Genomic DNA, 10,000 nt, shown 5'->3' with positions numbered 1-10,000 from the left:
AATCTTTTTACTGCTTGTTTTCTGAGAGGTGCATGTGGTTAGTGAGAATGGTGAAAAGATAAACTGAAAGATGTAGCAGAGAAGATTCCATTCGCTTCCCCCTTCTTTATCATCAATAATTGACATTTCATCGTTTGCTTTTTGTTCTCCTGCTCTCTCTCTCTCTCACACACACACGCACAAATGTTCATTCATTTCCGTGAAAAGGGTTAACCTTTGTCACTTTCTGCTAAGATTGGGGCTTATTTTGTGCTTCCATATAGCAACTGGCAAGAAACACACACACCTCACATAGATATATAGATGCATACATCATAACTGAAACTCATGATTGTCCATTCATGAGAGGTGGTGAAGTTTTGTGACAAAGCTATCAATGCTTATTGCTTCTCTCAACTACACCACACCTACCCAATTATCAATTCTAATGTCCTGCTTCAACATCAAATCTCACTAACTCATTTAAATTAATTTCTTCTCCAAATCTTCCTTTTTTTTTTTTAATTAACATTCATGCACATAATTTCGTTGTGCCATCAAATACTGCATTTCATGATCAGAACAATTCATCACCATTGGATTGGATCTTTCTCTACCAGTGGTTCCAAATGATGCATTGATTTTATATAATGGGTAGCACGGGAATTAGATCAGTTTATTTGGAATCTAGCTAGTTATACTTCACATTATAGCTCGTTAGTTAGATCTGGCTATATATCTCTCTATATATATAATATTGAGGCATTTGTTCATACAGATTATTGGTTTATAGCTAGACTCAGTTTCCATATATAATTAAATGATTGGTTTATATATAGCCTCGTGCAGTTCAGTAATTGGATTCAATTTATTGCAATGTACATTTTCTTGATCAGAGTAATACTATATAGATGAGTTTTTCATCAGAATCAACCCATCTTCGAACTGGATGCATCTCGTGTGTATTTGTAAAGATAATTGCGTATTTTTTTTAACGAGGCGTATATTATTTATGGTAGGAGGCACACCCTGTTCCATAAATGATTTCAGCTATATGTTGCTTAATGAAATTTCTCCTGCAATATATATGCATATATAGAATTTCATAAACTGCAGCTGTATGTGTGCCAAGAAAACAAAGCAGCTTGAATTCGACATAAAAGGCTTGATAACACACACATGCACCTTTATAGAATAAGAAATGTTTATATTTGAATCGCCCTCAGTCTATACATATACACACACACACACATTTAACTAGTTCTAATTAAAAAGACATACACGTTCTCTAAGGTAATAGATTCAGATTTTTATTATGTACATTCACATGCAGTAAGCTTTACTTTTCGGTTGACAATCTATTTCTTCTAGTTGAAATTGGATATTCATGTTGCTAGTATATACAGATGCACATACTCGATCAGAATTTTGTTGTATCATGCCCTAATTAAGAAGTAGGGAATAGCTGCTTCCGCACTATACAAAAAAAGTTTCCACTAGTGACACGAGGTTTGGTAACTATTATGTGTGTCATAAAAATTAGTGGCATTTGATGGTGTAGCTAATCACTAATAGTTACATTTTCAAATGTCACTAATTTTTGTGACATGCATAGCTACCAAATCTCATGTCACTAGTAGAAACTTTTTTTGTAGTGCCGGGATTGAATCCAATAATATTAGATTACGAAAACATACCCTAGCTAGATACAATTAACGAGCTAATTGTTAAAACATGAGTACATGTTACCAAAGAAGACTGTATGTTACGAAATTTGAAATGAGGCTATATGTTACAGAATTTGAAAATGAGGCCTATAGCTTCTATTTTTTATATTTACACTCATATTTTGGGCCGTGATGAAAGCTATAGTCCACATTTTGATATGTTAAATACGAGTGTAAATGTAAGAAATAGAAACTATGTATAGTCCTTATTTTCAAATTTGATCTGTAATTTATGGTCTTTTTTTCGAAAAACACTAAAAAGTTACGGCCTGTTTTAACAATTAGCTCATATAATAACTATTTAATATACAGTCTATACAATTATATCAGGAATTTCTTATTAGTTATTTTATAATATATAACTTGTCCAATTATAACAATAGTGATAGTATATAATAAGTACTCCATTTATGGATGTGCGATGTGTTAGACATTGAAATTTAATTGTGTAATGATAGTATATAAAACCTAGTGATGAAAAGATATTTATTGTTTGAATATGTGTAATAGTCTAGAAGGGATACTCTAAATAAGAAAAATATATATTTAAAAATATGTGTAAATAATCTAAAAATATCAAAACATTTTAAGCCTAATAAAAAATTAATTAAAAATCCTTGAAAAAAAGATTAATTAAAAACATTTTAAAATAAACCCTTATTTGAAAAGGTTAATTGCATACAATGACTTAACTTTCAACAAATTCTAATTTTCCAAACAAACTTTAAAATCTATATTAAAATTACTCACCTATTTTTTTTTTTTTTCTCATTTTGCATAGTCACCGATTTTTTTCGTGGTGACATGGCATAAATATGCTCGTGTGACATAAATATGATATTGTAAAAAAATAGAATCGATGTATTGTAGAGTCGAATGAAAACGACATTGTTTTATGCCTAAAATATGGTCGAAAACTGAGCGAGTATATAAAAAAAATGTGTAATTTTAATACATATTTGAAAGTTCGTGTATAAAATAACAATTTGTTGAATTAAAGTTGAATAATTTATATGCAATTATAAATTAAAAATTAACAATAAAAAATTAAAAATAAACCCACCTTGAAATAAACCAAAACTTAAAAGATCCCCCAAAATTATAAACAATAAAAGATAAATACTGGAATTAAAAATAACCCAAAAAATGAAAAATAAATCTGGAAAACTATACATGTAGACCTAGAAAATAAAATAAAATAAAATAAACTCCAAGAAACTAAAAGATAAAATAATGCAAGGATAGATGGAACTATTAAACAAAGGATGGAAAATTAATGACTGATTTTGTTTCCTTGCCAATTCGAAATGAAGGTACATTATGGTTAATTTGCACATATTTACTCTATCTTGTAATTATAATGTCGTGCAATTTAGATAGTACTCCATAATGGAAATTGTAACATTGTGGTTTCAAAAAAAAAAATATCACGTAACCTTTAAATTTAATTATTTATTAATTAAAAAAAAAAAAACAATGGCCATTTTACGGCTATACAAAAATTTTGCTCATATATAATCATTCTAAATTTTGCTTTGACAGCACTACAAATGCATGTAAATTAATCTTCTCACGTCTCCCCGGATCAGGTTGTTTCTTATCCCTCCCCACCAAAACTATGTCGACATCAAAATAATACGTACCTATATTCACATTCAAATCATATAGTAAATGTTTGAAATATGAATTTATGTGTACCGTCTTTATACGAATCTTTATCCCCCGCTGTTGTTAATATTATCATCATTATTAAATAAAAAAGCCATCAACTCGTATGCAATTGATACCATCAAACTATGAGGCTCTTGATCTTACTATATATCCCTAATTAATTTTAGCAATTTAGCAATGATAGCTTATTCATACATAATTCCAACATTAAACTCTCAAATATATCACTAATTAACATTATTTATAATGTGAGCTTATTTACCTTCAGTTAATTATAATAAGTACTCCCTCCATTCCTTTTGAAGCCGTCCCAACGAAGGTGAGTCGTTTGTTTCCCTTGGGTGGGACGGAGGGAGTAATTTTTTGGTGGATGTGCACCTATGGGAGCATTAATAAGATATTGGTGGAATATTTGAAAGACGTGACAGTGACAGTGAAGTTGAATTGGGAAGGCAGAGGCGGAATCCGAAGTGGTGAAGCTTAGATTGAAAAGAGGCGTTGAGTAGAAATGGAGTGTACATAACATAGTACGAAACAAATGAATGAGGAAAGGGAGCAGCATCCGTGATCAAAGGAGATAAAGATTGCCAACACACGACGCAATTATGAGAGAGACAGCGAGCATCATCGACGCCGTCGCGTTGCTATCTACGCACAACCAACTTCCCATTATTCAATTTCAATTAAGAATGTGATTTGGATTTCAATTAATGATTATGGAAAAAGGGTTTTGGGTTTCTTACTGAATTCATCCAAGACACCCATATCAGCAGCGAGATCGCCTTGGATCAAATCACTACTTTTTTTCCTGTCTTTTAATTTCCACTTTTCAACCATAAATGGATAAAGAGCAGAGGGAGATCAACCTTTTACCTCTTATCTTTATAACCAAAAGCAGAAATGCGTTGCACATCAGACAAATACTTTTCACTTTAATAGAAAAAAAACCAACTATATTTATATACTTGATAATTTATTAAAAATACATTCATCCATGCCCATATATATTGATCTTTCACCACACACACAGAAAGAGGTAATTAAAGCAAAGAGAAGAAAGCAAGCCATGCACTAATTGATTGAATAATTTCCTTGCTGTAAAGAAAAGAAAGTTAGCAGCACTAATTAATTATAATATGATACCACTAAGATGTTGATTATCCCAATAGAGAGTGGGGTTGATATATTAAAGAGGAGGGGCAGGAACATTAGTATCTGATATTGAGGCATTAGGGCCCTAACAAGACAAAACAAGATTGTTGTTTTCATACTACTAGAATGTCTTTTTACCTGTGTGGGGGTCGGGGGTGGCAACCTAGTTTTCTTCAACTTGTTTGGTTTTCTTCTGCAAACATTTTGACTTTTTACCCCTTACCAAGGTGAAATCACCATTGGTAAATGCTATATCTACCTCGCACTTACAAAGGCATCCCCCATTTTCAGCAACATGCTTTGCCATTTCCATCCATAGCTTCTCTTGCTTCCATTTCATCAATTCTATGTGGTCCATTCTTCCCATCTCTACATTTTCACATTTTATTAATTTAAACACTCTAGCTTCAAATGGATTTTCATATTGCACAACATATATATCACACATGAACTTGTGTTTCAAAATTACCATAATCAACATTACACTTTACACACATTAATGGAATAAAAAATAAAGGAGTTGAGAAACATAACAAGAGAATAATACCTGTACAATAAAAAATTATGTAATTACCAGTCCCCACCAATCATAGCTACCCAATACAACCCCTCACTCCTTTTGGTTATACATATTTTTTTTGGTATTATTTGGATGTAAAGATCTCAAATAAAACAGCCCACAGATCTTTCTCCTTTTTTTCTCTTATCCTTCTTGTGTGGTTGAGGGCCTGTCACCATTAATTCTCAAAAACATCAATTCAATAACCCCCCCCCCCTTTTTTTAATTTAAAAAAAATCAAGAACAAGTAATTTTAAATCAACCGAGAAATCAACTGTGGATTTGGAGGAATTGAATGGAGCAAGAAAAAGGGGAAATAAAGCATGCAATGAAAGTGGAATTCCGGGTGAGCCTCACCGTATCTTCCCACAGCTTTATTGAACCGCATACGATTGCATCGCCTCCGGTGCGGCGACGTACAATTCGGCGCAGTTCAAGAAAGCTGTGGAAGAATAAGGAGAGGCTCATTTCTCAAGAGAAGGGGTATGGTCAACCCTAAATAGGGTTTCTCCAAAATGAGTGAGAGAATATGATTATATGAGAGAGAGAAAGAGAGAGAGAGATGAAATCGTAGTTGTAGGTTTAGGGGGGGAGGAGAGGGCAGTATATATAGGAGAAGTGGAAGTCTTTTCCAACAATCCCGAGAAGAATATTGGGCCATTAAAAAAGCCTGACTACGTTTCATCCAATTAATTATTTCTCAGGATTATGTGATATTATGATGTGAAATGATCAGCTAATTTTGGAGTACATTTACGCCTTCATCATACGTGCGGCTGTGATGCATCATCGTGCTCATCCAACGGTCTACAATCTGTCCTCACAACCGTACCTATAATTCAACATTAATGCCCATTCGTGGAGTTATTATTATTATTATTATTATTATTATTATTATTATTATTATTATTATTATTATTATTATTACACAACCACACGTACATATATGTAATAACTATTGTAGGAACTTTTGGGTAGTTCAGAACAAATATTTGAAGCTTTACGATCTTTGTAACTTTAAAGATGGTTTGACCAAACCAAACATATTTCAAGTTTTCAACAATTCAAGAAATCTTTAAATATATACCAGTAGTATATATCCGCCACTGTTTAAAACTATTGATGGCGATGTTGACCACTCTCAAATAATTTGATTTATTTGTGAAATTTACTTTAACATTAAGCTCGTCCTCAATTTTTAGGAGTGAAGTTACATTTTGAGCCCATAAATAAGAGAGTTTTTCTTTGAGAAAGAAAGTGATTTTTGGGTGCAAATAAATGGAAAATGGGATAGAATTCCGCCCACTTTCATCATTTTTACTCTGTTGGACAAGAGAGATTTTCCAATATTTTCTTTTTTGAGAGGGGAGAGAATTTCAATATTGATCTTCTGGTTCCTTACTTGACTTTTAGAAGTATTTTAAGTCACGTAAAAATGATTAGGGTCTCTCCCTGTATGTACAAGGAGTGGTTAGGTGGTAAATCATTTTTAGAATATAAATTAGGATCGCATTTACATCATTGATATACCTATAATTTAAAGGTTAAAATTTATTTTTAAGCAATTGCATTGCAAGTGTCTAAATTTTATTTAGAATACATCTGAATCAATTGTAGATCTTAATGATTTAAGAGTTTAAATTAAATAATTCTCTCCGGGATCTATATATATGATTATTATAACTGCTTGGTGATTTACATGGGAATGACAGAAAATACAGTTTGGCTCTTGTTTAGCATTTATAAATAACCAACGTTGATTTCATTTGTAACACACGCACTTTTCTTGAGCAATTCCCCAAAAATATTGTAAAACACATCTTCAAGCAATACAAACTCCATTCTCTCTTTGATTTCTCTCATTTTTCGTTTATTATTAGCGTTCAAATTCATCAAATTAATTATTCCTGGTTATTTGAGTGTTAAGTCAAAGGCTGGACCAAAAGAAACCTTGGACATGCGAAATCTTTATTAGCTGTTATTTTTCTTGTCGAAAGCTATTTTCTTCACCTGGTTTCTCGATTTTTTGCTCTAGTAGTTTTATGTGTCTTGATTTAACACGAACATATTACATTTTTCAAAAAATAATAATTAAATTATTTTAAATATTGAATTATAAATAAAATAACTATTATAAGGTGGCTCTATCGATTTTTCATCCCAATTTTAAATGTCAAATTTTAAATAAAATAAACATCCAATTTCGAAATTTAAAATTTAAAATTTCATTAAATTTAAATTTGGGAATCACAATAACTAAAGTGAAAAATAAATTAGAAATTGAAATTATTTAAATTGCATCTTCATTGGAAACGTCGCCAGAATACAGCTTTGCCTCATAGCTGCTCTGAGGCGAAGTAGCCTTAATTTGTATATAAAAGAAACAAATTAAGTTTAAGTCTATTTTTTTAAAAAAAAATTGTATATAAAAGAAACAAATTAAGTTCACGTCCTACTTTTCTTTTCGGTCCATCCATCAATTCATGTCCTACCCATTTTTAGTAACTATTTATACATTTTTTAATTGGTGGATCTCAATAAACAATACATTTTTTCTCCACTCAATTAATAAACAATACACTCTGTGAGTCCCTTTCTCCACTCAACTAATAAATAATACTCCATTTTTTCTTAAAATTCTTGTTTTTTCTCATATGTCATGAATTAGTGGACCAAGAGAGTAATATTTTGTGCACAATATGTATAGTGTTATGCACATTATATCTCTGTAAATGACTTTGTTATATGAATTCATGTATTAATAATCTACAAGACTTTGTTATTTCATTTTTCTAATAGACTATTAGCATTCTTCTAGTAGTGATTCTGAGATCCTTGGTTTTTTCTCCCCGTTGAGATCCTCGTTTTTTTTGCTTGCTTTGCCTTACAATGGAGGAACAATTGGCTGGTATCCATCTATCAAATGAAGAAGATGAACTTGTGCTTGATGATATTGTCACAGAAGACTCCACCGTCCATGTCGAGCTATGCTTGGTGGGACGTTTTCTCACCGAACAACCAATCAATTTCGGCCTCATGCGAAGTAGATTGGCCAGCGTGTGGAGACCAGGCAAGGGAGTGTTCATGAAGGACATTGGCCAAGGAAGATTCATTTTCCAATTCTTCCATGAAATAGATCTTCTTCGGGTTTTTGAAGGGGGCCCGTGGGCGTTCGGCAACTTCCCTTTAATCCTCCACCGTCTCAAACGAGGGGAATTTCCGTTGAATGTTCCCCTTGACACTCTTCCGTTCTGGATCCAGATCCACGACCTTCCAGCGGGATTTTTGACGGAAGGGGTTGGCCGCGTTCTTGGAAACTTCATAGGCAAATTCCTGGAGTATGACAGCTCAAATTCGACTGGTGTTTGGCGCCAGTATATGCGTGTTCGTGTAGGTATCAGAGTTGATGAGCCTCTTCGGCGATTCAAAAAACTAAAGCAAAAAGACGGATCATCCTTCACCGTTAATTTTAAGTATGAACGCCTTGGCATCTTTTGTTTCCTCTGTGGAAAACTGGGTCACTCGGAAAGCTATTGTGAATTGATGTTCAACTCCGACATCAAGGACAAGGAGAGAGAATGGGGTGCGTGGTTAAAGGCCGCTGATCGACGGACATTACCTTTGGCCGGAGATAAATGGCTTAGGACTGAAGGAGACGAAGCAAACCCTAACACAAAGGCGGCGGATGCTAGGGTTTCACCAGAGCCGCCATGCACAGAACCAAAAAGGAAAGAGCGCAATTCCCGGGATCCGTATCCTTCTGCATGTAACGCTCTTATTCCTCGCATAACTGCCCCTCAAATCCCGCAACGTCTGATACTCCAAGATATTAGCAACGCGATCTGCGCGTCGGATTCAATGCTGATAGACGGCCAATCCGCCTTCCACGCTGATGAGCGGAAACGACGTCGGAGCGTTGCATCGGAAGCTATTGATACCTCCTTCGCATCTGAGATCTTTCCCGCCGGTTCGTCCGAGGATGTCTCAGGTGCCCACCTCTTACGATCGGCGGACTCCGGCTTCGGGGTCGGCCGGACCCAATGAATCTTATAAGTTGGAATTGCAGGGGGCTGGGCCACCCCCTCGCAATTCCTACTCTCCGGGAACTCGTGCGAGTTCACAGGCCCGACTTCATCTTCTTATGCGAAACCATTTCCCACAAACATCGTATTGAGGAGATTAAGATTAGACTAAATTTTGAAGGGTGTTTTGCTATTGATTGTATTGGCAGGAGTGGTGGAATCTGCTTACTTTGGAAATCTTCGGCCCATTGTAAGCTCATTGGCTATTCTCAAAACCACATCGACATGATCATCACTGATACTAAAGGTGATTGGCGTTTCACCGGTTTTTACGGCTTCCCTAAAAGAGGCCGTCGACGCGAGTCCTGGAATCTCTTGCGGCGTCTGTCCGCCATCAACTCCTTACCGTGGGCTATTGCAGGAGATTTCAATGACCTCCTTGATCCCGGGGATAAAAGGGGTCGTGTGGATCACCCAAACTGGCTCTTCTCTGGTTTTAGATCCGCTATCATGGATTGCGGTCTCTCGGATATCCCTCTTACGGGTCACCAATATACGTGGTCCCGTGGTCTGGGAACTGCCCACTCAGTTGAGGAAAGACTCGATCGTGGTATGGCTACGTCCGCCTGGAAACTTCTCTACCCTGACGCAACTCTCATGCCTCTGTCGGTCCCTATTTCCGACCATGTACCCCTCCTCTTGTGGTGCAAAGGTGTGGCTGCTCCTCTGGTCTCCCGGCGTTTCCGCTTTGAAAATAAATGGTGCCTTCAACCGGACTTTCCCAAGATTGTTCGCGACTGCTGGACCAACCTTCATGGAGTTTCTGTTACAGAGAAGTTAACCGCTGTCTCGGAATCTATCTCCATTTGGGCAGCTCATCTCACTCGCCA

General features: G+C 35.1%; 1 protein-coding gene and 1 long non-coding RNA gene across 2 annotated transcripts; one reads left to right on the top strand and one right to left on the bottom strand.

The window, feature by feature from the left end:
* Positions 1-2,206: 2,206 nt before the first annotated feature.
* LOC131003091 (uncharacterized) lies at positions 2,207-5,643 on the bottom strand. Its single transcript, XR_009094533.1, has 2 exons — positions 5,077-5,643; positions 2,207-4,898 (listed from the first exon to the last, which is right to left on the bottom strand). It is a non-coding gene; the product is annotated as an uncharacterized LOC131003091 (long non-coding RNA).
* Positions 5,644-9,128: 3,485 nt separating this feature from the next.
* On the top strand, positions 9,129-9,956 carry LOC131003090 (uncharacterized; the record flags this gene model as incomplete). The annotated part of the gene is made up of 1 exon (XM_057929568.1): positions 9,129-9,956. A coding segment is annotated over exon 1 (828 nt), but the record flags the coding sequence as incomplete, so codon positions are not given.
* Between the last annotated feature and the right edge of the window lie 44 nt (positions 9,957-10,000).

The sequence above is a fragment of the Salvia miltiorrhiza genome, unplaced genomic scaffold, assembly GCF_028751815.1.
Source record: "Salvia miltiorrhiza cultivar Shanhuang (shh) unplaced genomic scaffold, IMPLAD_Smil_shh fragScaff_scaffold_66:::fragment_2:::debris, whole genome shotgun sequence".
Lineage (NCBI taxonomy): Eukaryota > Viridiplantae > Streptophyta > Magnoliopsida > Lamiales > Lamiaceae > Salvia > Salvia miltiorrhiza.
Note: the sequence above shows the minus strand (reverse complement) of the source record. Positions and strands in the feature narration are given on the sequence as shown.